General features: G+C 38.5%; 1 protein-coding gene across 5 annotated transcripts in view; it reads left to right on the top strand.

Annotated features, from left to right (window-relative positions):
- Window positions 1-27267, top strand: part of NNT (nicotinamide nucleotide transhydrogenase) — a 107531-nt gene that overhangs the window by 75487 nt on the left and 4777 nt on the right. For all 5 annotated transcript variants that reach the window (XM_055245408.2, XM_055245409.2, XM_055245404.2 and 2 more), the window contains one exon: window positions 26639-26757. In XM_055245408.2, coding sequence (XP_055101383.1) covers window positions 26639-26757 — 119 coding nt within the window. The remainder of the gene's footprint in view (window positions 1-26638; window positions 26758-27267) is intronic.

Genomic DNA, 27267 nt, shown 5'->3' with positions numbered 1-27267 from the left:
GAATAGTTTTTCAGTTCTACATTTTTTATGGAAGTAATTGTGTGAATAGGACCAATGGCCTTTCATGAGACAGCTTTTCATTGCTTCACATAACTATTAACATAGTTCAAATAATTTTATAAATTTATTAACAATTTATTATGTAGGATCAGAATAAGTTTATTAATTCAGTCTAGTTTCTCTATTTGTAAGTTATTTATAGTCATCATTCTTTCATATTAAAGGTAAAATATATTAATATATTGTAGTTTTTTTTTTACTGTAGTATGTTGAATTCTCAACATGAACTTTGTAACAAATTATGTAAATCTTCCATTTGAATTAAATGGAAGAGGACTATGCTTGCTAAAATTATGACAGTAGATCATCATATTTTTCTGTGTGAATTTTTTTTATTGAAAGAGATTTGTAGAAACTTTGTGATTTTGCTTTGTGCGTGTGTTGTCTTTTCACAGGAGAAATGCAAATTTTCTTTATGAAGTTAGGAATATGTATATACATAGATGCTAGCTTTTTTCCTTTTTTTTTTTTAAGGGGCAAACGTCTGTTTGAACAAGAGATGGCTGCAGCAGTTACCTCGTATTTTAATGAAATAAATCTGTATTTACAGTTTGCAGTAATTTAGTCCTTTCATCACTCTATGGAGCTCCCACGGTGTTCATTGAGTACAGCTGCTGGGCCTCTGGAGTTAGTAGGTCTTTGTGCCTCAGGACCCCAGCATGCCTAGCATCCAGATGTGGTGACATATTCACACACATCCCCTGTGGAAATGTGCCAGTATGGACATATGATTGTCATCAATTAGTTACGCCCAAGTGGTGCCAAGAAAAATTGCATCTGTCATACAGTCTGTCTGGCTTCATGGCCCATGATTGATTTAGAGACACTACTGTTTTCCTTTACTTTGGCCATAGTCATAACATGCTCACGAGCTAAGATTATATAATGAAGCACATGACATTTCATGACAAGAACTCATTTTTGAATGTCATGAAAGTTCACTGGCTTAGACTTTCTTTAGTGGCCAAGATATCATTTGCTTCCCAGTAGCCCAGAATGCCTGTATAGCTTACCTAACTTCTGCTTGATGTCTAAAAGGATTTTATGACAACAATCTTATGACGTAAGAGCCACAGATAGTTTTTCTTTTTCCTTCCCAATTTTTGGATGATTATATGATAGGCTTTTTATTATAAGGCAGAGATAGTGTTCCCAATGAGTAATTAGGGAGGGGTAGAATATGCCTGTAATCCCAGCACTTTGGGAGGCCGAGGCGGGCGGATCACGAGGTCAGGAGATCGAGACCATCCTGGCTAACACAGTGAAACCCTGTCTCTACTAAAAATACAAAAAATTAGTCAGGCATGGTGGCAGGCGCCTGTAGTCCCAGCTACTCTGGAGGCTGAGGCAGGAGAATGGCGTGAACCCGGGAGGTGGAGCTCTCAGTGAGCCGAGATCGTGCCATTGCACTCCAGCCTGGGCGACAGAGCGAGGCTCCTTCTCAAAAAAAAGAAAGGGGTAGAAGTTTTTTATTATAATTACTGCTTGATTTCCTTTCTATAAATCATTGCTTGAATTATCACAGAAGTCATTTGAATTTATTAAACACCTTTCAGCTTTTATTATTATTATTATTATTATTATTATTATTTTGTTTTTGAGATGGGGTTTCACTCTTGTCACCCAGGCTGGAGGGCAGTGGCTTGATTTCAGCTCACTGCAACCTCTGCCTCCCGGGTTCAAAGCGATTCTCCTGCCTCAGCCTGCCAAGTAGCTGGGGCTACAGGCGCATACCACCACACCTGGCTAATTTTTGTATTTTTGGTAGAGACGGGGTTTCACCATGTTGGCCTGGCTGGTCTCGAACTCCTGACCTCAAGTGATCTGCCTGCCTCAGCCTCCCAAAGTGCTGGGATTACAGGCGTGAGCCACCGCACCTGGCCTCAACTTCTTTGATTGACTAACTGATGTTATGTATTGCTTTCATGTTAATGTTCTGCTATATCCTTCTACTAATAAATTACTGAGAAATTTATTGCTAGGCACCGAGCATATAAGGATGCATAAGTCCAGTTCTCAAAAGTTTATAGTTATGAAGAAATCTCTATTAACAGATCAATCAGTGAATGAATTCCATTTAATGTGGTAGTATGCTAAGGCAAGTAGAGTAGTAGTAAGAATGCAAGGAGTAGTTAGCTGTTCAGGAGATATTTTAAACTTTTTACAACCTGAAATATCTTGCACATTTTAAAAAATAAATATTTTCATTTATTTTTTACATACTGTGTAAACACATCTAGCTGCCTGTGATATTTGCAGTCTAATAATGTTTTACAGTCTTGTGTAATATGGCTATAAGTTTAAACACATATTATTTTTACTTAGAAATTGATTCTTTGAAGACACTTAAAAATATAAAATATTTTGTCCATCTAACTAACTGGATTTTTTTTTTTTTTTTTGTCAGAATCTTGCTCTGTCACCCAGCTTGGAGTGCAGTGGTGTGATCTTGGCTCACTGCAATCTCCGCCTCCTAGGTTCAAGCAGTTCTCCCACCTCAGCCTCCCAAGTAGCTGGGATTACAGGCGTGCGCCACCACGCCTGACTAATTTTTGTATTTTTAGTGGAAATGGGATTTCATCATGTTGGCTAGGCTGGTCTCAAACTCCTGACCTCAGGTGATCTGCCCACCTTGGCTTCCCAGAGTGCTGGAATTACAGGCATGAGCCACCGCACTCAGGCAGGATTTTCCTGTTTTTCATGGATAAGTGTGATTCAGATAAAGTTCAGCCTTCTTGGATTTGTTATGTTTTTGGGTGAAGGAAGAGTCAAGGCTTCCAAAATGGTAAAGCAATAAAGTCATGTATTTCTGACGAGAATAGAAACTAGGCCAGTTAAAATTATCTTGCATAGTATTTGAGTAATGAAATAGACATTATTTAGCAGTTTCATGTCAGCTTTGTAATACTTTTATAAAATAAAGATACCACTATTCATATCCATAACCATTCATTGAACAAATAATTATAATATATAGTACTCTTTCCTAAGCTACTGTTGTAGGTCCAGGGGATACCTCAGTGAAGACAACAGCTGAAAATTCCTGGTCTTATGGAATTTACATTAGTTAATTAATTGATTAATTAATAGGCTTCAAGATAATCTGAAATGGAGATTATAAGCCCATTTGTCTCCCAATTTCAATGCTACTTGAAAAACCAGAGAACAGCTGTAGCATAGGTTATTGTTTCAGAGTTTCAAAGTTATAGCTGCCACTATTTGGCCTTGAATTAGCCAGTGCTTTTGGTTTTCTCAAAGAATGAGGTGTATTTCTTTGCACTTTGCACTGGGGCTGCCTTCTCGAAAAACATGGTGGCAGGATAGTGGGTATGGGTTATTTGTGTAACTGGTCAAATGAGTGAAACTTTGATGGAAGAGAGGAAAACCAAAGAAAGTATGTGCATTCACTCACATCTATGTTCAACCTATTGTGTGGAGTTGCTAGTAATCTCCCAGATCAAAGGTGTCTGTTATGCTCCTAGAAAGTGGCCACCTCCATCCCAGATTGGCTTTATCTTGTCCACAGCATATTGGTATGGTGGAAAGAACAGAAGACTGTGTTAAAGCCTGTGCTTTAGGTGCTTTGTAAAGCCTCTTTTGGTCATACCACTCTAGGACGCATTCCTTATAAATCTTGTCACAGGCATTCCTGTGATCTGAGGAAAAAACTCTTACTGTTGACGAAATCATTGTCACTGATCATCAGGGTGATTTTTGGCTTCTGGTTTTAGTATTAGTTACAGGAAACTCTTTGAGCTGAGTTTTTACAATGAAGCTCATGTGAACAAATAAATAAGGATCTTGCTTATAAATAATTTTCATTTTATTGAGCTCATTAGCCATTGCATTCCAACAGCCATTTAATAGCATCATAAAAATTATTCAGACAGAAAGATGAAATTATGTATAATTTTAACTAAATCTCTATAATATGCCAGAATGTAATATTCAAGAGTTAGTTGCAAATTGAATTTTTTTTTCTGGTATCATTCTTCATAATCTTGTTGGCTATTTTAAAATCAAAACAGTGTTAGTAGTCATACAGTTTCTATTCTGGGCCTGGTAGTTGGATTTGGTTAAGCAATGGAAAAGCCAGATTTGGGCACAATCTATAATTACTCTCCTCAGGATGGAAAAGGTAGTTTTGGGACATGGTTTTATAGAGGACTGCGATGATGTTTGTACCAGACCATCTGTGCTGATCCTTCTTAGGTGATGGCTCATCTCTTTGGGTGGCCTCAGTGTCACAGGCCACATGTACAGATGGAAAATGTGACTGTAGCCTGTCAAACATTTCCTGATTCACATTCATAAGACAAGGTCTATTATTCTGCATTAGAAAAATTGTTCCCCCGAGATGTTTTCATAAGCTCTCTTTCATAATTTTTTTTTTTTTTTCTGAAGAAGGGAAGGCCGTGGATGAACAACAGAATTCAGAAACAGAGTAGCAGTTCAGTCCTTATTTGCCTTCAAAAAAAGAAAAGTACAAAGTGTTCTCTAATTCTGGCTTTTGGAAAGTTCTAGGAAGTTAAATGAACACTTTTTTTTCACTATGAATTGTATGAGTGAATTCGTCAGAACCGCTGCTTCTAAGAAGGATTTTGATGGTTTTAGAAAGCTAGGTGTTTATTCCTTTGCCTGGGAAGCCTCACCAGAGATGTTGACTCTACAACCCATCTCATTCATTAGTTTTTGTGGACAGCAGTTGCCTCATCAGGAATTTTTTTTTTTTTACTTCCTTACCGTTTCCCTTCGGATGGATAGACTAGCCCCACCCAGTTGGTCCAGGCCTTTTCACTACCAAGGATAATGTATCTAACAGGAACAATCCTGCTGACACCATGATTTGGAAATTTTTATTCAGAACTGATTCACTAAAATGATTGCTTAAAAAAAAACCCTTTTCCTTGTACTTTTAATAAGTATGATTTATAACTGTCACCAGAAGTTCTGATCAGCATGTGATAAACCAAAGAAACTTGCCTTTTCAGTGAGTCTATCATATTTTTCACAGGTGAAATGCATAATTAAATGTAAAAAAAAAAAAACTGAATATAGTAATGAATCATTTGATTACCTCCAGAGACCCTCCTCAGAATGTAACACACTGCCACATACAAACAGAATTCCAAAGGTCCTTGAGCTATAGCCCATACTAGGGACTCTTTATTGTATCCACAGTGGAATTTCCAGCCTGTTTTTGGGACAGAACACTGTCCAAACATTTTTGGTATAATTTCTAAATGAAGAGTTCCTACCTTAAGAAGCAGTTGGATTGGAAGATCTTTAAGTTCTATTTAAACCATTAAGGTTTTATAGATTTATAAATATTTATAGTTTTAAAACAGGAGAAGTTAGTAGATGTTTAACAAATGAGCTTTCTTTTTATTTTTTGTTTATGTATTTTGCCTAATTTGTCAACCTCCTAGAAGGTTATCATAACATATTTAGAAAAATTGTGGGATGATAGTATTGGGAAGGCAGAATTTCAAAATGCTATCAATGTACATTGTCCTATATCCAGCTTGATTTAAAAATGTAAAACAGAGTAAAATAAGGGAAAGTAACTCTGAACATTTGGAGTATGGACATAAATTTTGCATAGTGACTCACAAAACATGTAAGCAAATAATTGAAGGTTGTAAAGAGCTTCTTTTTATTAAAAAAATCTGTTGATCCTTGTCACTATTTATAATAGCAAGAAGCTGCAAAATGGAAAAAGCACTCTAAATAGTTTAGAAAGGGGCTCAATTGTACTTACAGTTTCTTTGTGTAACTGTTGAATTGGGATGCTCGATTTAATTAAACATTCTTAATAGTTTATTGCTGAACTAGGTCTGGGTATTTCCACAATACAAGAAGCAAAACATAGTTTATTTGAACAGTTGTGGTAGGATCCATGCGGTGAATGTTTTATATTCTTCAATGGCCTCACATGCCCAAGAAAACTGCTGTTATGTACCCTGGTAGGACATATTGTCTCTGTGGTCTGTGATCATGGAAATTTCTGTTGTTGTGTCCCCTTTAAAACGTGGTATCTGAAATCTAATGTGAAGTTGTGAAAAACTCCAAAGAATGAGGTTTATGTCACCATATATTATAAAAGAGGCTTTTAAAAAATAGTACCTTTTGAATTGCTTCTTTTTCATATTTTACCGAGTATACTCAGTATTCGTGAATAGTTCTTGTATACACTCCTATTTGTTTTTATTCTTCCTTGGTTAATTTAAAAGGTTCTGAAGATCAGGTTGTTTCATTTGAGTAGATTATTCTACTTTTTTTGAACTGTGCCTGGGTCTATTCTTAATTGATGACTGAAGCCTGAGCTTTTTTATTATCTAATGTTCCATGAAAGGCTTTATTGTTTTCATATTTGAGAGAGGAAAATAGCAAATACTGTTGAAATTTTTTTTTTTGCTTCAAGATATTGAAGAGATTATCCTAACCTGATGACATCTGTTGTATCTATCAACCAAGGAAACAATACATTTTTGCCTAATCATATCTGTTAAATGGTTAAAAATGGCCTTTTAAATTTGACTCTATCAAAATAAATGTGTATTTGAATGTTAGTTATGACCAAATTCCCAGGGAGCCCAACGTTTATAATTATTGGCCTCAATCTAGATTGACTATACAGTTTTTTAATATTTTTGATGTAGCTGCAAATACAAATAATTTCTGGCTTTTATTGGACTCTTGATTTTACTGACATTACAAGATAAAAATTAGAAAAGCAACCCAGTAAGTGTTGACATTAAATCAACATTTGTTTTAATGTGAAAATGTGTGCTTCTTTGTATTAAGTGATTATTAAAAATATGCATTTATTTGAAAAACACAGATGAACATTTATATTATTATGCAAAAACGTATTTGAACAGGATAATTGTTATGTACATTTATTGAACACTTGTGTCTGCCAGGTGTTGGCCTAAAGCACTTTGTATGAACAGCTTTTTATACAAACTATGTCACTTAAATCCCTCAATAGTCCTCTGAGGAGATTTCATTATCAATCCCATGGTACACATGAAGGAATGGAGGTACACAGAAGTAAATTGTTCAAATTCTTTGAACCTGGCAGTGGCAATCTAGAACTCTTAACTGCTACCCTATACTGCTTTTCTAAATCCTTTCTCTAAAAAGAGACATAGTGTATAAATCAGTATACTTTATTGGGTACACGGTGTTGTTTAAAACCCCTTCTCTCCTTCTCTCTCTTGAATGGAGTCCTTGCAATAGAGTGGCAGGAACTGATAAATAAGACATGGTTTGTTCCTATTCTTAAGAAACTCTTAGGAGAGCACAGTCATGTCAACCAGTTATGTTATTGTATAGTAAGAAGTAGATGCATAAAGGAAGAATTCTGAAAACCCGCAAGATCTTTCTATGACTTCATTTTAGTTATTTTCCTCTGTAGAATCTTGTCATGGTCAGGGATAGCTCATTCTTTTTTAAGCATGTACATAATAAAAGATAATGTTCATAGTTGAAAGAGAAGAACTAAAAGGTTGGTAGGCTTTGTATGTTGAAATTCTGGATATTCTTCATGTTGATGAGCTTTGGCCATCAGTTCTGGGATATTGCTCATCATGGCCAACCAGTGTCTGATATAATTAATTTTAATACATACTTTGGGGATTAGCCAGTTACATGTGCCAGAATTTTTTATAAACTCACATTGACTCATCAGCATGCATATATATCTCTACACATTTGACTGTATTCTGTTATTCTCAAAACATTGGCATCTTGTAATAATCTTGCACGTGTTTTTCTCTGACTTTAGAGTCACAAAGTTTAGTGTAATAAATTATTGTGCAAGTAGATATAAAATGATCGGTCCTTTGGGATATTAGCATAACATGATGGTTATGTTGGTAATTATTTACCCTTTACAACTAGCTCAACAAAAACATTGTCTTTTGCAGTCTGCAGCTAATCAAAGCATCAAAATGAGAACTAATATATTTAGAGGTCCTTAATTTCTAATTTGGTCCAAGATACCTCAGTTAAAGCCTCAAGATGGTAGCCAGACAGATTAATTTAAAGATGACAAAAGCAGTATTAAAAACAAAATTAAAATAAGCTGGAATCAAGGAGGGATATAAAATTGAAATCCAAAAGTAATCACGAAGTATATATTGGGTTATTTAGCTAAAATAGAAGTCCTAGTTCACTGAGTTTCAGGACTGGAGAGCTTTGTGGTAGGCAGAATAGTGGTCTTTCAAAGTATCTACATCTGAATCCCCAAAACCTATGACTATGTTACCTTACATGGCAAAAGGGACTTTGTAGATTTGATGAAGGTGAGGATTTTGAGATGGGGAGATTTTCTTGGATCATTGGGTGGGCTCAGTGTAATCACTAGGGTCATTATAAGAGGGAGGCAGGAGGATCAGAGTTAGAGAAGGACATGTGACAGTGGAAGCAGAAGTTGGGTGATGTAGCCTCTCACCAAGGAAAGAGGGAAGACGGCAGAAGCTGGAAAAAGCATGGAATGGAGTTTGCCCTAGAATCTCCAGAAGGAATTTTTAAAATTTTTTTTTATTTTTTTATTTCAATAGGTTTTTGGGGAATAGGTGTTTGGTTGCATGGAAAAGTTCTTTAGTGGTGATTTCTGAGATTTTGGTGCACCCATCACCCCAGGAGTGTACACTGTACCCAATGTGTACTCTTTTATCCCTTGCCACCCCCACCCTTTCCTCTGAGTCCCTAAAGTTCAGTGTATTGTTCTTATGCCTTTGTGCCCTGATAGCTTAACTCCCACTTATGAGTGAGAACATATAATTTTCCATTTGGTTTTCCATTCCTGAGTTACTTCACTTAGAATAATAGTCTCCAGTTCCATTCAGGTTGCTGTGAATGCCCTTGTTTCATTCCTTTTTATGGCTGAGATACCACATTTTCTTTATCTGCTTATTGATTGATGGGCATTTGGGCTGGTTCCATATTTTTGCAATCGAAAATTGTGCTGCTATAAACGTGTGTGCAAGTATCTTTTTTGTATAATGAATTCTTTTCCTCTGGGTAGATACCTAGTAGTGGGATTGCTGAATCAAATGGTAGATCTACTTTCAGTTCTTTAAAGAATCTCCACACTGTTTACTATAGTGTATTGTACTAGTTTACATTCCCACCAGCTGTGTAAAAATGTTTCCTTTTCACTACATCCACACCTTTATTATTTTTTGATTATGGTCATTCTTGCAGGATTGAGGTGGTATTGCATTGTGGTTTGGTTTTCATTTCCTTGATAATTAGTGATGTTGAGCATTTTTCCATATCCTAGTTGGCCATTTGTATATCTTATTTGAGAGTTGTCTATTCATGTCCTTAGGCCACTTTTAGATGGGATTGTTTCTTTTATTCTTGCTGATTTGCTTGAGTTCTTTGTAGATTCTGGACAGTAGTCTTTTGTCAGATGTATAGATTTTGAAGATTTTCTCCCACTCTGTGGGTTGTCTGTGAACTCTGTTGATTATTATTATTTTTGCTGTGCAGAAGCTTTTTAGCTTAATTAAGTCCCATCTGTTTATCTTTCTTTTTTTTCTCATGTATTATTATTATTATTATTATTTTTTATTATTATACTTTAAGTTTTAGGGTACATGTGCACAATGTGCAGGTTTGTTACATATGTATCCATGTGCCATGTTGGTGTGCTGCACCCATTAACTCGTCATTTAGCATTAGATATATCTCCTAATGCTGTCCCTCCCCTCTCCCCCCACCCCACAACAGTCCCTGGAGTGTGATGTTCCCCTTCTTGTGTCCATGAGTTCTCATTGTTCAATTCCCACCTATGAGTGAGAACATGCGGTGTTTGGTTTTTTGTTCTTGCCGTACTTTACTGAGAATGATGTTTTCCAGTTTCATCTATGTCCCTACAAAGGACATGAACTCATCATTTTTTATGGATGCATAGTATTCCATGGTGTATATGTGCCACATTTTCTTAATCCAATCTATCATTGTTGGACATTTGGGTTGGTTCCAAGTCTTTGCTATTGTGAATAGTGCTGCAATAAACACACGTGTGCATGTGTCTTTATAGCAGCATGATTTATAGTCCTTTGGGTATATACCCAGTAATGGGATGGCTGGGTCAAATGGTATTTCTAGTTCTAGATCCCTGAGGAATCGCCACACTGACTTCCACAATGGTTGAACTAGTTTACAGTCCCACCAACAGTGTAAAAGTGTTCCTATTTCTCCACATCCTCTCTAGCACCTGTTGTTTCCTGACTTTTTAATGATGGCCATTCTAACTGGTGTGAGATGGTATTTCATTGTGGTTTTGATTTGCATTTCTCTGATGGCCAGTGATGATGAGTATTTTTTCATGTGTTTTTTGGCTGCATAAATGTCTTCTTTTGAGAATTGTCTGTTCATGTCCTTTGCCCACTTTTTGATGGGGTTGTTTTTTTTTTCTTGTAAATTTGTTTGAGTTCATTGTAGATTCTGGATATTAGCCCTTTGTCAGATGAGTAGATTGCAAAAATTTTCTCCCATTCTGTAGGTTGCCTGTTCACTCTGATGGTAGTTTCTTTTGCTGTGCAGAAGCTCTTTAGTTTAATGAGATCCCATTTGTCAATTTTGGCTTTTGTTGCCATTGTTTTGGTGTTTTAGACATGAAGCCATTGCCCATGCCTATGTCCTGAATGGTATTGCCTAGGTTTTCTTGTAGGATTTTAATGGTTTTAGGTCTAACATTTAAGTCTTTAATCCATCTTGAATTAATTTTTGTATAAGGTGTAAGGAAGGGATCCAGTTTCAGCTTTCTACATATGGCTAGCCAGTTTTCCCAGCACCATTTATTAAATAGGGAATCCTTTCCCCATTTCTTGTTTTTGTCAGGTTTGTCAAAGATCAGATAGTTGTAGATATGCGGCATCATTTCTGAGGGCTCTGTTCTGTTCCATTGATCTATGTCTCTGTTGGGGTACCAGTACCATGCTGTTTTGGTTACTGTAGCCTTGTAGTATAGTTTGAAGTCAGGTAGCATGATGCCTCTAGCTTTGTTCTTTTGGCTTAGGATTGACTTGGCGATGCGGGCTCCTTTTTGGTTCCATATGAACTTTAAAGTAGTTTTTTCCAATTCTGTGAAGAAAGTCATTGGTAGCTTGATGGGGATGGCATTGAATCTATAAATTACCTTGGGCAGTATGGCCATTTTCACGATATTGATTCTTCCAACCCATGAGCATGGAATGTTCTTCCATTTGTTTGTATCCTCTTTTATTTCATTGAGCAGTGGTTTGTAGTTTTCCTTGAAGAGGTCCTTCACATCCCTTGTAAGTTGGATTCCTAGGTACTTTATTCTCTTTGAAGCAATTGTGAATGGGAGTTCACCATGATTTGGCTCTCTGTTTGTCTGTGATTGATGTACAAGAATGCTTGTGATTTTTGTACATTGATTTTGTATCCTGAGACTCTGCTGAAGTTGCTAATCAGCTTAAGGAGATTTTGGGCTGAGACGATGGGGTTTTCTAGATATACAGTCATGTCATCTGCAAACAGGGACAATTTGACTTCCTCTTTTCCTAATTGAATGCCCTTTATTTCCTTCTCCTGCCTGATTGCCCTGGCCAGAACTTCCAGCACTATGTTGAATAGGAGTGGTGAGAGAGGGCATCCCTGTCTTGTGGCAGTTTTCAAAGGGAATGCTTCCAGTTTTTGCCCATTCAGTATGGTATTGGCTGTGGGTTTGTCATAGATAGCTCTTATTATTTTGAGATACGTCCCATGAATGCCTAATTTATTGAGAGTTTTTAGCATGAAGGGTTGTTGAATTTTGTGAAAGGCCTTTTCTGCATCTATTGAGATAATCATGTGGTTTTTGTCTTTGGTTCTGTTTATATGCTGGATTACATTTATTGATTTGCATATGTTGAACCAGCCTTGCATCACAGGGATGAGGCCCACTTGATCATGGTGGATAAGCTTTCTGATGTGCTGCTGGATTTGGTTTCCCAGTATTTTATTGAGGATTTTTGCATCAATGTTCGTCAGGGATATTGGTCTGAAATTCTCTTTTTTGGTTATGTCTCTGCCAGGCTTTGGTATCAGGACGATGCTGGCCTCATAAAATGTGTTAGGGAGGATGCCCTCTTTTTCTAACGATTGGAATAGTTTCAGAAGGAATGGTACCAGTTCCTCCTTGTACCTCTGGTAGAATTTGGCTGTGAATCCATCTGGTCCTGGACTCTTTTTGGTTGGTAAGCTATTGATTATTGCCACAATTTCAGAGCCTGTTATCGGTCTATTCAGAGATTCAACTTCTTCCTGGTTTAGTATTGGGAGGGTGTATTTGTCGAGGAATGTATCCATTTCTTCTAGATTTTCTAGTTTATTTGTGTAGAGGTGTTTGTAGTATTCTCTGATGGTAGATTGTATTTCTGTGGGATCGGTGGTGATATCCCCTTTTTCATTTTTTATTGCATCTATTTGATTCTTCTCTCTTTTCTTCTTTATTAGTCTTGCTAGTGGTCTATCAATTTTGTTGATCTTTTCAAAAAACCAGCTCCTAGATTCATTAATTTTTTGAAGGGTTTTTTGTGTCTCTATTTCCTTCAGTCCTGCTCTGATTTTCGTTATTTCTAGCCTTCTGCTAGCTTTTAAATGTGTTTGCTCTTGCTTTTCTAGTTCTTTTAATTGTGACGTTAGGGTGTCAATTTTGGATCTTTCCTGCTTTCTCTTGTGTGCATTTAGTGCTATAAATTTCCCTCTATACACTGCTTTGAATGTGTCCCAGAGATTCTGGTATGTTGTGTCTTTGTTCTTGTTGGTTTCAAAGAACATCTTTATTTCTGCCTTCATTTCATTATGTACCCAATAGTCATTCAGGAGCAGGTTGTTCTGTTTCCATGTAGTTGAGCAGTTTTGAGTGAGTTTCTTAATCCTGAGTTCTAGTTTGATTGCACTGTGGTCTGAGAGGCAGTTTGTTATAATTTCTGTTCTTTTACATTTGCTGAGGAGAGCTTTACTTCCAACTATGTGGTCAATTTTGGAATAGGTGTGGTGTGGTGCTGAAAAAAATGTATATTCTGTTGATTTGGAGTGGAGAGTTCTGTAGATGTCTATTAGGTCCACTTTGTGCAGAGCTGAGTTCAATTCCTGGACATCCTTTTTAACTTTCTGTCTCATTGATCTGTCTAATGTTGACAGTGGGGTGTTAAAATCTCCCATTATTATTGTGTGGGAGTTTAAGTCCCTTTGTAGGTCACTCAGGACTTGCTTTATGAATCTGGGTGCTCCTGTGTTGGGTGCATATATATTTAGAATAGTTAGCTCTTGTTGTTGAATTGATCCCTTTACCGTTATGTAATGGCCTTCTTTGTCTCTTTTGATCTTTGTTGGTTTAAAGTGTATTTTATCAGAGACTAGGATTGCAACCCCTGCCTTTTTTTGTTTTCCATTTGCTTGATAGATCTTCCTCCATCCCTTTATTTTGAGTCTGTGTGTGTCTCTGCACATGAGATGGGTTTCCTGAATACAGCGCACTGATGGGTCTTGACTCCTTATCCAGTTTGCCAGTCTTTGTCTTTTAATTGGAGCATTTAGCCCATTTACATTTAAAGTTAATATTGTTATGTGTGAATCTGATCCTGTCATTATGATGTTAGTTGGTTATTTTGCTCCTTAGTTGATGCAGTTTCTTCCTAGTGTAAATGGTCTTTACAATTTGGCATGTTTTTGCAGGGGCTGGTACTGGTTGTTCCTTTCCATGTTTAGTGCTTCCTTCAGGAGCTCTTTTAGGGCAGGCCTGGTGGTGACAAAATCACTCAGCGTTTTCTTGTCTGTGAAGTATTTTATTTCTCCTTCGCTTATGAAGCTTAGTTTGGCTGGATATGAAATTCTGGGTTGAAAATTCTTTTCTTTAAGAATGTTGAATATCGGCCCCCACTCTCTTCTGACTTGTAGAGTTTCTGACGAGAGATCAGCTGTTAGTCTGATGGGCTTCCCTTTGTGGGTAACCCGACCTTTTTCTCTGGCCCCCCTTAACATTTTTTCCTTCATTTCAACTTTGGTGAATCTGACAATTATGTGTGTTAGAGTTGCTCTTCTCGAGGAGTATCTTTGTGGCATTCTCTGTATTTCCTGAATCTGAATGTTGGCCTGCCTTGCTAGATTGGGGAAGTTCTCCTGGATAATACCTTGCAGTGTTTTCCAACTTGGTTCCATTCTCCCCATCATTTTCAGGTACACCAATCAGACGTAGGTTTGGTCTTTTCACATAGTCCCAAATTTCTTGGAGGCTTTGTTCATTTCCTTTTATTCTTTTTTCTCTAAACTTCCCTTCTCTCTTCATTTCATTCATTTCATCTTCCATCAGCGATACCTTTTCTTCCAGTTGATCGCATCTGCTACTGAGGCTTCTGCAATCTTCATGTAGTTCTCGAAACTTGGCTTTCAGCTCCATCAGCAACTTTAAGCCCTTCTCTGCATTGGTTATTCTAGTTATCCATTCGTCTAATTTTTTTTCAAAGTTTTTGACTTCTTTGCTATTGTTTTGAATTTCTTCCCATAGCTCGGAGTAGTTTGATCGTCTGAAGCCTTCTTCTCTCAACTCATCGAAGTTATTCTCTGTCCAGCTTTCTTCCGTTGCTGGTGAGGAACTGCGTTCCTTTGGAGGAGGAGAGGTGCTCTGCTTTTTAGAGTTTCCAGTTTTTCTGCTCTGTTTTTTCCCCATCTTTGTGGTTTTATCTGCTTTTGGTCTTTGATAATGGTGATGTACAGATGGGTTTTTGGTGTGGATGTCCTTTCTGTTTGTTAGTTTTCCTTCTACCAGACAGGACCCTCAGCTGCAGGTCTGTTGGAGTTTGCTAGAGGTCCACTCCAGACCCTGTTTGGCTGGGTGTCAGCAGCGGTGGCTGCAAAACAGCGGATTTTCGTGAGACCACAAATTCAGCTGTCTGATAGTTCCTCTGGAAGTTTTGTCTCAGAGGAGTACCCGGCCGAGTGAGGTGTCAGTCTGTCCCTACTGGGGGGTGCCTCCCAGTTAGGCTGCTCGAGGGTCAGGGACCCACTTTAGGAGGCAGTCTGTCCGTTCTCAGATCTCCAGCTGCGTGCTGGGAGAACCACTACTCTCTTCAAAGCTGTTAGTCAGACAGGGACATTTAAGTCTGTAGAGGTTCCTGCTGAATTTCTGTTTGTCTGCGCCCTGCCCCCAGAGGTGGAGCCTACAGAGGCAGGCAGGCCTCCTTGAGCTGTGGTGGGCTCCACCCAGTTCGAGCTTCCTGCCTGCTTTGTTTACCTAAGCAAGCCTGGGCAATGGCGGGCGCCCCTCCCCAGCCTCGCTGCCGCCTTGCAGTTTGATTTCAGACTGCTGTGCTAGCAATCAGCGAGACTCCGTGGGCATAGGACCCTGTGAGCCAGGTGCGGGAAACAATCTCCTGGTGTGCCGTTTTCCAAGCCCGTTGGAAAAGCGCAGTATTAGGGTGGGACTGACCTGATTTTCCAGGTGCCATCTGTTACCCCTTTCTTTGACTAGGAAAGGGAACTCCCTGACCCCTTGCGCTTCCCGAGTGAGGCAATGCCTCGCCCTGCTTCGGCTCGCACACCGTGCGCTGCACTGACTGTCCTGCACCCACTGTTTGGCACTCCCTAGTGAGATGAACCCGGTACCTCAAACGGAAATGCAGAAATCACCCGTCTTCTCTGTCGCTCAGGCTGGGAGCTGTAGACCGGAGCTTTTCCTATTCAGCCATCTTGGCTCCACCCCCCTCTCCTATCTTTGTTTTTGTTGCATTTGCCTTTGGGTTTTTGGTCATGAAATCTTCACCTAAGCCAATGTCTAGAAGGGTTTTTCTGATGTTATCTTATAGAATCTTTATGGTTTCGGGTCTTAGATTTAAGTCTTTGATCCATCTCGAGTTGATTTTTGTATAAGGCGAGAGATGAGGATTCAGTTTCATTATTTCGTGTGTGGCTTACAATTATCCCAGCACCATTTGTTGAACAGGGTGTCCTTTCCAGACAAAATCTCTGAATTGCCAGAAAAAGAATTCAGAAGGTCGATTATTAAGCTAATCAAGGAGGCACCAGAGAAAGGTGAAGTCCAAGTCAAAGAAATCAAAAACATGATGCAGGATATGAAAGGAAACATCTTTTGTGAAACAGAAAGCATAAATAAAAAGCAATCACAACCTCTGGAAATTAAGGACACAGATAGAGAAATTTAAAATGCATTGAGTGTTTCAGCAATAGAATCGAACAAACAGAAGAAAGAACTTCAGAGATCAAAGATAAGCCTTTTGAATTAACCCAATCCATCAAAGACAAAGAAAAAAGCATTAAAAAAAAATGAACAAAACCTCTAAGAAGTTTGGGACTATATTAAACATCTAAAACTAAGAATAATTGGTGTTCCTGAGGAATCTAGAAATTTGGAAAACATTTTTGAGGGAATAATTGAGGAAAACCCCCCTGGCCTTGCTAGAGATTGACACATCCAAATGACACCTAGAGAAACTCGAAGAACACCTGGAGAATTCATCACGAAACAATCCAGAAGGAATTAAGGCTTCTCGATATCTTGATTTTTTTTTTTTTTTGTCCAGGGAAACTGATTTTGGGCTTCTGACCTTTAGCCCTTATTTGATAACAAATTTATGTTGTTTGAAGGCACTGAATTTGTGGTAGTTTGTTACAGCAGCAATATGAAACTAATACAGACTTTAAATGTCATGCAGAACAGCTATTCTTAGTCTTAAGTTCTCATCAGTCCGTTTTTGGGAAGAGCAGTGGGCCTGGTGGGCCTGGGGGAAGCAGGAGACACTTATTGGTGATCTGGATTGAGAAATTAGGAAACATTTTTGGTGTCCAGTATTACTTTTAATACCTCAAAAGAGCACACATGATTAATTTGAGAGGCAGTTAGTACTGTAGGATTGAGCTAGGGCAACATCATGTAGTTAGTCTGGAAATCCTGGGCTCCCTCTAAGCTGCTTCTTGCTCTTACTAGAGGTTAAGACCATTGGTTGAAATCCGTCCCCCACCTTCCATAAATAAAAGGCTGTCCCAGCTTCCATAATGGTCTTGATCATGCCCATTGCCAACTGTCCTTTGAGTTATATGTAAAATACTCCTGGATTCCTTTTGGATTGAACTGGGGGTTATTAATGAGCCGCTCTCCCTCTGACCCACAAAAAAGAAGCCTGAAATTTCCCTAGATAAGGCATTTGTTTTAAATTGTTAACAAAAAGCTTTTTTTAGTAAAAAAAATTTAAATTATTTCTTTTGCATTTGAATATTTTCTTCTCTTCTGTGCAAATAAGAAATATTCGGTCATCTTCTGTGGTTTATTTGAAAATCACAATTTTGCCTTTTTTTCTGGCCAATTGATCCAGAATTTTTTTTAGAGAGAGAGAGTGTGTGTGTGTGTGTGTGTGTGTGTGTGTGTGTGTGTTTTGAGATGGAGTCTCGCTCTGTCACCCAGGCTGGAGTGCAGTGGTGCAATCTTGGCTCACTGCACCCTCCGCCTCCCGGGTTCAAGCGATTCTCCCACCTCTGCCTCCCAAGTTAGCTGGGACTATAGGCTTGTGCCATCATGCCCAGCTAATTTTCGTATTTTTTAAAATAGAGACAAGATTTCACCATGTTGGCCAGGCTGGTCTTGAACTCCTGACCTCAGGTGATCTGCCCGTCTCGGCCTCTCAAAGTGCTCGGATTACAGGTGTGAGCCACCATGCCCGGCCAGAGTGTGTTATTTTTTAAGTTGTTAGGTATTTTGTGTTTCTCTTGAACCTTATCCAAGTGCCCTCTGATCTTTTAAATCTGTAGTTCTATGAGCTAAATCTAGTTATTTAGTTTCATCATTGGGTTTAGTCAGTGACAGAAGAGGACCGTTGGTAACTGGGGGAAAAAGTCTCTGAGTTAATTTGAAATGTTGATTTGAAATTGATGCAGTTGAAATACAACTTGGCATTAACTTTGAAAGAAAATCAGCTGATTAATAATGTCATGCAATACTTTAGATATATTAGTAAGAATCTCTGTTAAAGTGAAATGACTTTTTCAATCTAAAACTTTTTATTTTAAGATACATTCTTTTGGAAATGATTTTCTTCCATTATTATTCAAAAATAATCACATGCTAGGGCCCTAAAATTTAATTATAGGATCTCTGCCTTTGTTGGGGCACAATCTCTGTGCCTTTCTTTGGTTCATAAAATAGTTAGAACATTGAGTTAAAAATATTGTCAGTACCTGTGTCTACCAAACAGTGCATTAAAATACATATTAATAAACTGCAGTTTCAATGTAAGTTCTTCTTGGCAGAGATTTGGATGTTAAACTTGGTAAAATCTATTTTGTTAGGTATTTACAAGGAATTATTATCTGGGGAAAAAACAAAAATATGGACTCTGTCCACATAATTAAATGCCCATTCAGCAAAGTGTAGAGGTGGTTAATATTTCTAACAACTACTGTCTGATTATAGATCAGTTTTCATTGACGTAGTTATCAAAGAAAGCATTAAAAGTTTTAATTTTTTTTTCTTTCTCAGTTGAGGTTAGAGTAAGGGAACAGGGGCAAACTGCTTTGAGCTCTCTTTAAGACCATGCAAATATCTTGCTCTTCATCAAACTTAACTCCCTAGACTGAACGTGTGCTGATTTTTTTTTCTTTTTCTTTTGAGATGGAGTTTTGCTTTCTCGCCCAGGCTGGAGTGCAGTGGCGCGATCCCAGCTCACTGCCACCTCCGCCTCCTGGGTTCAAGCAATTCTCTTGTCTCAGCCTCCCAAGTAGCTGGGGTTACAGGCACCCACCACCATGCCCAGCTAATTTTTGTATTTTTAGTAGAGACAGGGTTTCACCATATTGGCCAGGCTGGTCTTGAACTCCTGACCTCAGGTGATCCATCCGCCTTGGCCTCCCAAAGTGCTAGGATTACAGGCGTGAGCCACTGAGCCTGGCCGTGCTGATGGTTTTTACGGCACCAATCTTTATTATGATGATTGCAAAATGGTGATGTAAAAACCCCATCACATTTATCAGTTCATGGTCTACCACTGTAAGGGAGAGTGCTTCTTTCTTTCTTTGTTTATTTCTTACTGACTTATGAATCCGTTATCAGTATTGATTCCTGGTTTCCCACTTTCTGCAGTGGGTTATAATCTCTTACTATCCTTTCCATTTTGATGTTCAGATAAGTTTCTTATTTTTAAACACTTTGTGTCATACGTGCCTTTAAAGCCATGTGTTTGTGTCAATCTTATGTGCATTTTGCTTTGTTTGCATCCTTCTCACATACTCAAAGATTACACGAATTCAGCACTTTCCTCTTTTTAAAAAAATTTGAATTGTTATTATACTTAAGTAAGCTTTATTTTTTTTTCTGGATCTGTTTTCTTTTTCTTAGTTCTTCTTTTATTGTCCCTGAACCTGAGGGATTATTCAGCTATCTCCACCATAGAAGACAAGGTTAAAAGTCTGGAACATGATGAAAACAGTGATAGTTATTTGTAAACTTAGGCACCTTGGAAACTTCCATTCATCATATCTTTTCTCAAATTCCTGGTGATCAGTAGGCTTGGGAGTATATTTTGGTTATTTCAATATAATGCATTTTCTTTTTAAATCTATTTTTAATTTTCATGCTTAAACCTGCACATGAAAAGATATTTATGTTTAGAGTTGAGGTTTAGAAAAATACCTCTTATTTAATGAGCATGCACTTTGATTGCTGGAGAAATTTTTTTCCAAATATTTTCTTATTGCCACTGTAAAATATTAAATTTTTGAAGTAGAGATCTCAGCAGAATAATCCATGTAACATTTTGGAAATGCTTTCTCTGGAGCAGTTTGAAAACAGCTGTAATAGTACTGAATATAGCTTGTATTACTACATGAAAAGTATGCACATAAATTGACAGTATTTTGCCTCATTTCATTTGCCATCAGGAGTGACTGAAACTCTGGTTTGGCACAGATGATGACATTAGGATAGCAATGTTTGGTTAAAAAATAAACAATCTTGTTTCTAGAGAATTAAAAAAAAATTAACTTAAGTGTTGAACTATCTGTAATATTGCCAAAAGTGATAGAATAATTCATGGTTGAAGAACCTAAAACTTCCATTAAGATGGTGAGGTTGGATGACCACCTAAAACTAATGAATGCCTTTAATTTTATTCTCACTTAAATAAAACTGTCAACAACCCACTGAAGGAAGGGATGCTGGATTCCTTTTAAAATAATCTTAGAGTATTAATAGTTCATTCTCTGCAGTTCATTTCTACTTGCTATCAGTGCTAATAAAAAATACCTATTTAGTCTTTGTCTCCCATTCCTGACATAAAGCTTATAAAACCCATGGAATTCGTAATGCGGAATTTCGTAATGTTCCTGATTTGGCTAGGGTTGGCTATTGTTTGTGTATAGGAATACTAGTGATTTTTACACATTGATTTTGTATCCTAAAACTTTGCTGAAGTTGTTTATCAGCTGAAGGAGCTCTGGGGCCAAGACTGTGGGGTTTGCTAGGTGTAAAATCATGTCATCTCCAGACAGGGTTAGTTTGACTTCCTCTTTTCCTATTTGGATGCTCTTTATTTCTTTCTCTTGCCTGATTGCTCTGGCAAAGACTCTCAGTACTATGTTGACTAGTGAGAAGAGGGCATCCTTGTCTTATGCTGGTTTTCAAGGAGAATGCTTCCTGCTTCTGCACATTCAGTATAATGTTGGCCATGGGTTTGTCATAGATGGCTTTTACTATTTTGAGGTATGTTCCTTTAATACCTAGTTTAGTGAGAGTTTTTAACATGAAGAGATACTGAATTTTATTGAAAGCATTTTCCGCGTCTATTGAGATAATCGTGTGGTTTCTGTCTTTAGTTCTGTTTATGTGATGAATCACATTTATTGATTTGCATATGTTGAACCAACCTTGCATCCCTGGGATGAAGCCTACTTGATTGTGGTGTATTAGCTTTTTGATGTGCTGCTGGATTTGGTTTGCAAGTATTTTGTTGAGGATTTTTGCATCAATGTTCATCGAGGATATTGGCCTAAAGTTTCTGTGTGTGTGTGTGTGTGTGTGTGTGTGTGTGTGTGTGTGTGTGTGTATGTGTCTGACAGATTTTGGTGTCAGAATGATGCTGGCCTTACAGAATGAGTTGGGGAGGACTCTCTCCTCCTTGGTTTTTTTGAATCATTTTGGTAGGAATGGTACCAGCTCTTCTTTGTACATCTGGTAGATTTGAGCTGCCAATTCATCAGGTCCTGGGCTTTATTTTGGTTGGCAGAATATTTATTACTGATTCAATTTCTTTATTGACCTGTTCAGGGAATCAGTTTCTTCCTGGTTTAGTCTTGGGATGTGTATGTGTCCAGGAATGTATTCAACTCTTTTAGGTTTTTCTAGTTTGTGTGTATAGAGGTATTTGATAAAAAAGAATATCTGTCATTTGATGTATTTTTCCTCCAATTACAAGACCCCTAATAGTAGTTCAGAGTCTTCATTATTAGCTTTAAAGATGTAGAAAACTATTTCTCACTTATCTGGGCAAAATAAATGGCCATCTATAGCTCTTTTCAGGTCTTCTTTTTAGGAAGGGGTCAAGTCCTATGCTCTTTAACCTCTTCCCTGATGCACCTATATGAGGAGTGGGGAGGCCTGGCTTGGCAGCAGTTCATGTGAAAAATAACAAGGCATCTTAAATGACCGTAATTTTTGTGTGAGGCAGCAGTGTGTTGTGGTGGCCATAAATGCTGATACAGACTTAGGCTTTACCAATGAAAGATGTGAGGAGATGGTTTTCTTACTGTGCCTTATGCATCTAGATCATGTCTAGCACACTGTATTCACTTTGAGGGACTGAGGCTTAAACTGGGCATTGACAATATAGGATACAGATGACTAGGACAGCAGTAGGTCTGGATGTCTGTCATTCATTAAATAGTTAAAAGGACTGAGGATGTTTTGCTTAGGAGGCATCCAAGGTATATTAGTCCATTTTCATGCTGCTGATAAAGACATATGTGAGATTGGGCAATTCACAAAAGAAGGAGGTTTAATGGACTTGCAGCTCCACATGGGTGGGAAGGCCTCACAATCATGGCAGAAGGCGAGAAGGACCAAGTCACATCTTACATTGATGGCAGCAAGCCAAAAAAGAGAGCTTGTGCAGGGAAACTCCTTCTTATAAAACCATCAGGTCTCATGAGACTTATGAGATCAGCACAGAAAAGACCTGCCCCCATGATTCAGTTACCTCCCACTGGGTCTCTCCCACAACACATGGGAATTCAAGATGAGATTTCGGTAGAGACGGAGCCAAACTGTATCATCCCTCCTCTGGCCCCTCCCAAATCTCATATCCTCACATTTCAAAACCAATCATGCCTTCCCAACCATCCCCCAAATTATTAACTCATTTCAGCATTAACTCAAAAGTCCACAGTCCAAAGTCTCATATGAGACAAGGCAAGTCCCTTCTGCCTATGAGCCTGTAAAATCAAAAGCAAGTTAGTTACTTCCTAGATACAATTGGTTAAATACACCCATTTCAAATGGGAGAAATTGGCCAAAACAAAGGGACTGCAGGCCCCATGCAAGTTTGAAATCCAGTGGGGCAGTCAAATCTTAAAGCTCAAAAATGATCTCCTTTGACTCCGTGCCTCATATCCAGGTCATGCTGATACAAGAGGTGGGTTCCCATGGTCTTGGGCAGCTCTGCCCCTGTGGCTTTACAGGGTACAGCCTCCCTCCTGGCTGCTTTCATGGAGTGGCATTGAGTTTCTGCAGATTTTTCCAGGTGCACGGTGCAAGCTGTCAGTGGATCTACCATTCTGGGGTCTGGAGGATGGTGGCCCTCTTCTCACAGCTCCACTAGGTGGTGCCCGAGTAGGGATTTTATGTGGGTGATCCGACCCCACATTTCCCTTCTGCACTGCCCTAGCAGAGGTTCTCTATGAGGGCCCCACCCCCATGGCAGACTTCTGCCTGGGCATCCAGGTGTTTCTGTGCATCTTCTGAAATCTAGACAGAGGTTCCCAAACCTCAATTCTTGACTTCTTTGCACACGCAGGCTCCACATCACGTGGAAGCTACCAAGGCTTGGGGCTTCCACCTTCTGAAGTAATAGCCCAAGCTATACCTTGGCACCTTTTAGTCATGGCTGGAGCGGCTGAGACACAGGGCACCAAGTCCCTACACTGCACACGGCAGAGGGACCCTGGGCCTGCCCCACGAAACCATTTTTTCCTCTTAAACCTCTGGGCCTATGATGGGAGGGGCTGTTGCAAAGGTCTCTGACATGCCCTGGGGAGATTTTCCCCATGGTCTTGGGGATTAACATTAGGCTCCTCATTACTTATGTAAGTTTCTGTAGCTGGCTTGAATTTCTCCTCAGAAAATGGGATTTGCTTTTCTATCACATTGTCAGGCTGCAGAATTTCCAAACTTTTATGCTGTGTTTCCTTTCTAAAGCTGAATGCCTTTAACAGCACCCATGTCAGCTCTTGAATGGTTTGCTACTCAGAAATTTCTTCTGTGAGATATTCTAAATCATCTCGCTCAAGTTCAAAGTTCTGCACACCTCTAGGGCAGGGGTAAAATGCCGTCATTCTTTTTGCTAAAACATAACAAGAGTCACCTTTACCCCAGTTCTCAACAAATTCCTCATCTCCATCTGAGACCACCTCAGCCTGGATTTCATTGTCCATAACATTATCAGCATTTTGATCAAAGCCGTTCAACAAGTCTCTAGGGAGTTCTGAACTTTCCCACATTTTCCTATCTTCTGAGCCCTCTAAACTGTTCCAACTTCTGCCTGTTACCCAGTTCCAAAGTTGCTTCCACATTTTTGAGTATCTTTTCAGCAGCACCTTACTCCCAGTACCAATTTACTATATTAGTCCATTTTTGTGCTGCTGATAAAGACATACCTGAGACTGGGCAATTTATAAAAGAAGGAGGTTTAATGGACTTACAGTTCCACAAGGCTGGGATGGTCTCACATTTATGGCGGAAGGCAAGGAGGAGCAAGTCACATCTTATGTGGATGGTGATGATGGAAGGCAAGGAGGAGCAAGTCACATCTTATGTGGATGGTGGCAGGCAAAAAAAGGAGAGCTTGTGCAGGGAAACTCCTTCTTATAAAATCATCAGGTCTTGTGAAACTTATTCACTATCACGAGATCAGCATGGGAAAAGAGCTGCCCCCATGATTCAGTTATCTTCCACCAGGTCCCTTCCAAAACATGTGGGAATCAAGATGAGATTTGAGTGGGGACACAGCCAAACCATATCACTAGGATAGCTGACAGGAATCTGCAAATGAAAGAGGTTGTAGATTCATTATGGTTCCAGATGGCACAACTACAGACCTTGGAAAACAAGGAGATGGAGTTTCTCTTCGGGTTTTATATATATGTGTGTGTGTGTATATATATATATATGTATATATATATGTGTGTATATATGTGTATATATATGTGTGTATATATGTGTATATATATAGTATATATATAGTGTATATATATATAGTGTATATATATAGTGTATATATATAGTGTATATATATATACACACACACATATACATACATACACACACATATAATTTATTTATCTTTGGCTTAATATGGATGATATATTATATAATATATAATCTTATATTAAGACTGAATATATTAATATATGAAAATATATATATTGCAAATCCTCAGATAATGTCATTTTGTTCAGTATCATTTTGTTACCACTTTGGTGAGAAAAAAAAATCAATTCCCAGCTGGGGCCATTGTCTCTGTGGGGTCTGCACATTCTCACCATGCCTGCGTGGGTTTTCTCTGGATTCTCTGCTTTCCTCTCATATCTCAAAGATGTTCATGTTAAGTGAATTGATGTGTCTACGTGGTCCCAGTCTGAGTGAGTGTGGGTGTCTGGGAGTGCGCCCTGCAATGAGATGGTGTCCTGTCCAGATCTGGTACTTGCCTTGGGTAAATAATTATCTTATTTGATTTTATTAATCTTTCCTAACTGCATGTGTAGCTCACATTTATTTCAATGTTTAATATTAGAAGTGTTTTGATCTTTGTTTAGAAGTTTGGTGATATTTCTGTGGCCAGAAATGTGCTGTAGGAACTTAACTCTTGTTTATATCAATTAGCCTAGAGTAAAATTGGTTTCCTTATGTCTTGTTTCACTTAAAGTTGCACTTTCTAAAAAGTTACACTTTCTAAGAACTTATGGATGATAAGTGAGGACTTACTGTATATGAATGAATATATTACTATATGAATATATATGCATACATACACATATATACACATACTTGCACACACATGCACACACACACACACACACACATATATATGTGTGTGTGTGTGTAGTCTAGTAATGGATTAGACCTTAGAAGGATCATTGAAGGTATTTAGGCTGAGGTTGGATGGATCTCTTCCAAGAGATAGTATAAACTGCATTTCTTTTTGGATTCATTCATTCATTCATTCATTCATTCACTTCTTATGGAGCCCTTTCTATGCGCCACACACTATTCTTAGTGCTGTGGAGACAGATAAATACTGGGCAAGAGGTTGGATTAAAAAACTTTAAAGACCTCATTATATCTGTGGTCAAAAGAAGTTGCTTTATGCTTTGGGGTCCTTTACCTTAAGTGTAGAGCTCTGCTTGTGTATTACCCAGTCTGTGTTTTAGATGCTCCTGTGTGTTCCCATCACATGTCTTCTGTGATGTGGAGTAGTACTTTATATCATTCTCTGAGTGGCTGTAGGTTTTAACATCATGTGTATGACAACATTTTATCTCCCTACCTTTTTTTTTTTTGTTTTTGAGACAAAGTCTTGCTCTCTCACCCAGGCTGGAGTGCAGTGGCACAGTCTTAGCTCACTGCAATCTCCTCCTCCTGGGTACAAGCGCTTTTCCTGCCTCAGCCTCCTGAGTAGCTGGGATTACAGGCGCCTACCATCACACCCGGCTAATTTTTGTATTTTTAGTAGAGATACAGTTTCGCTATGTTGGCTAGGCTGGTCTTGAACTTCTCACCTCAAGTGATCTGCCCGTCTTGGCCTTCCAAATTGCTGGGATTACAGGCATTAGCCACCATGCCCAGCCATCTCCCTACCTTTGAACAAAGTGGTTAAAGTTGAATGTAAAGTCAGCTTTTGATAGAATAATGTTGATTTTTCATGGGAAACATTTAATTCCAGGCTAGATGAATAGGTTTTTAAAGTTTCAATATTTATCAGAAAGTATGAGAGAACACAGTGCTTTTTAAATGTAAGGTGATATTATTTATTAACATTATTGGAAGTTCACTGCACTGAAAACATATATGGAAGAGTCTGGTTCCAAAGTTAAGCTTTTATTTTTCTGAGGGAAGTTATAGTTTCTGCACACTAAGATACTGAATCTTCAACTTCAATATTTGTAAATTGACTATATATCTGGACTACTTCTGTTTCATTCTGTAGAGATTAGATAGTACCAGAAAAAAGCAGAGGTGCCAAGAACAAAGTGTGCAGATTTGGAGGTGATATTGGGGTCTCTGTACATTATGTCCTGTCAAGTAAGGCCAGCTCTTCATTTGTTTCATGTATAGGTTTGGAATTCACCCAGTTGCAGGCCGAATGCCTGGTCAGCTTAATGTGCTGCTGGCTGAGGCTGGGGTGCCATATGACATTGTGTTGGAAATGGATGAGATCAACCATGATTTTCCAGGTAAGTGATGGGGGCAATGGTGAAGTTGAAATATTCTTACTATGAATAAAGCAGTGCAGGTTTGGGATATAAATTGTAGATTCAGTGAAGACTGACTAGTCAGATGAAAAAGAACTTGTACATGGTAGATAATAAGCTGAAATTAAATAAGTGAAATATAGTATTGAATAAGGTACAAAAGATTCGTAAACAGCACAGGTAAATTTTTCTCCTCTGTGAAGAACTGAAGAACTGGTGAAAACCTTGGTGTGTAGTATAGAAATGTTGAAGACTGGGGATCTGGGCAGACCTGGCTTTTGAATCTAGATCCTGATTCTCAGTAGCTTGTTACCCAACCTCAGGCTCTTCATTTGAGTGCTTCTATTGATAATTTAGTGTCTGATTCTTGCCAGTCTCTGAGATTTTACTGGTTTCCAATTGTACTAACGTATGACTGGTGAAGTAGTTTTCTCTTTCTGTTCTTTTTAAAAAGTACTAGAATTTCCCTAGATAAGGTGCTGTACGTTGTAG

The sequence above is a fragment of the Symphalangus syndactylus genome, chromosome 16 (genome assembly GCF_028878055.3).
Source record: "Symphalangus syndactylus isolate Jambi chromosome 16, NHGRI_mSymSyn1-v2.1_pri, whole genome shotgun sequence".
Lineage (NCBI taxonomy): Eukaryota > Metazoa > Chordata > Mammalia > Primates > Hylobatidae > Symphalangus > Symphalangus syndactylus.
Note: the sequence above shows the minus strand (reverse complement) of the source record. Positions and strands in the feature narration are given on the sequence as shown.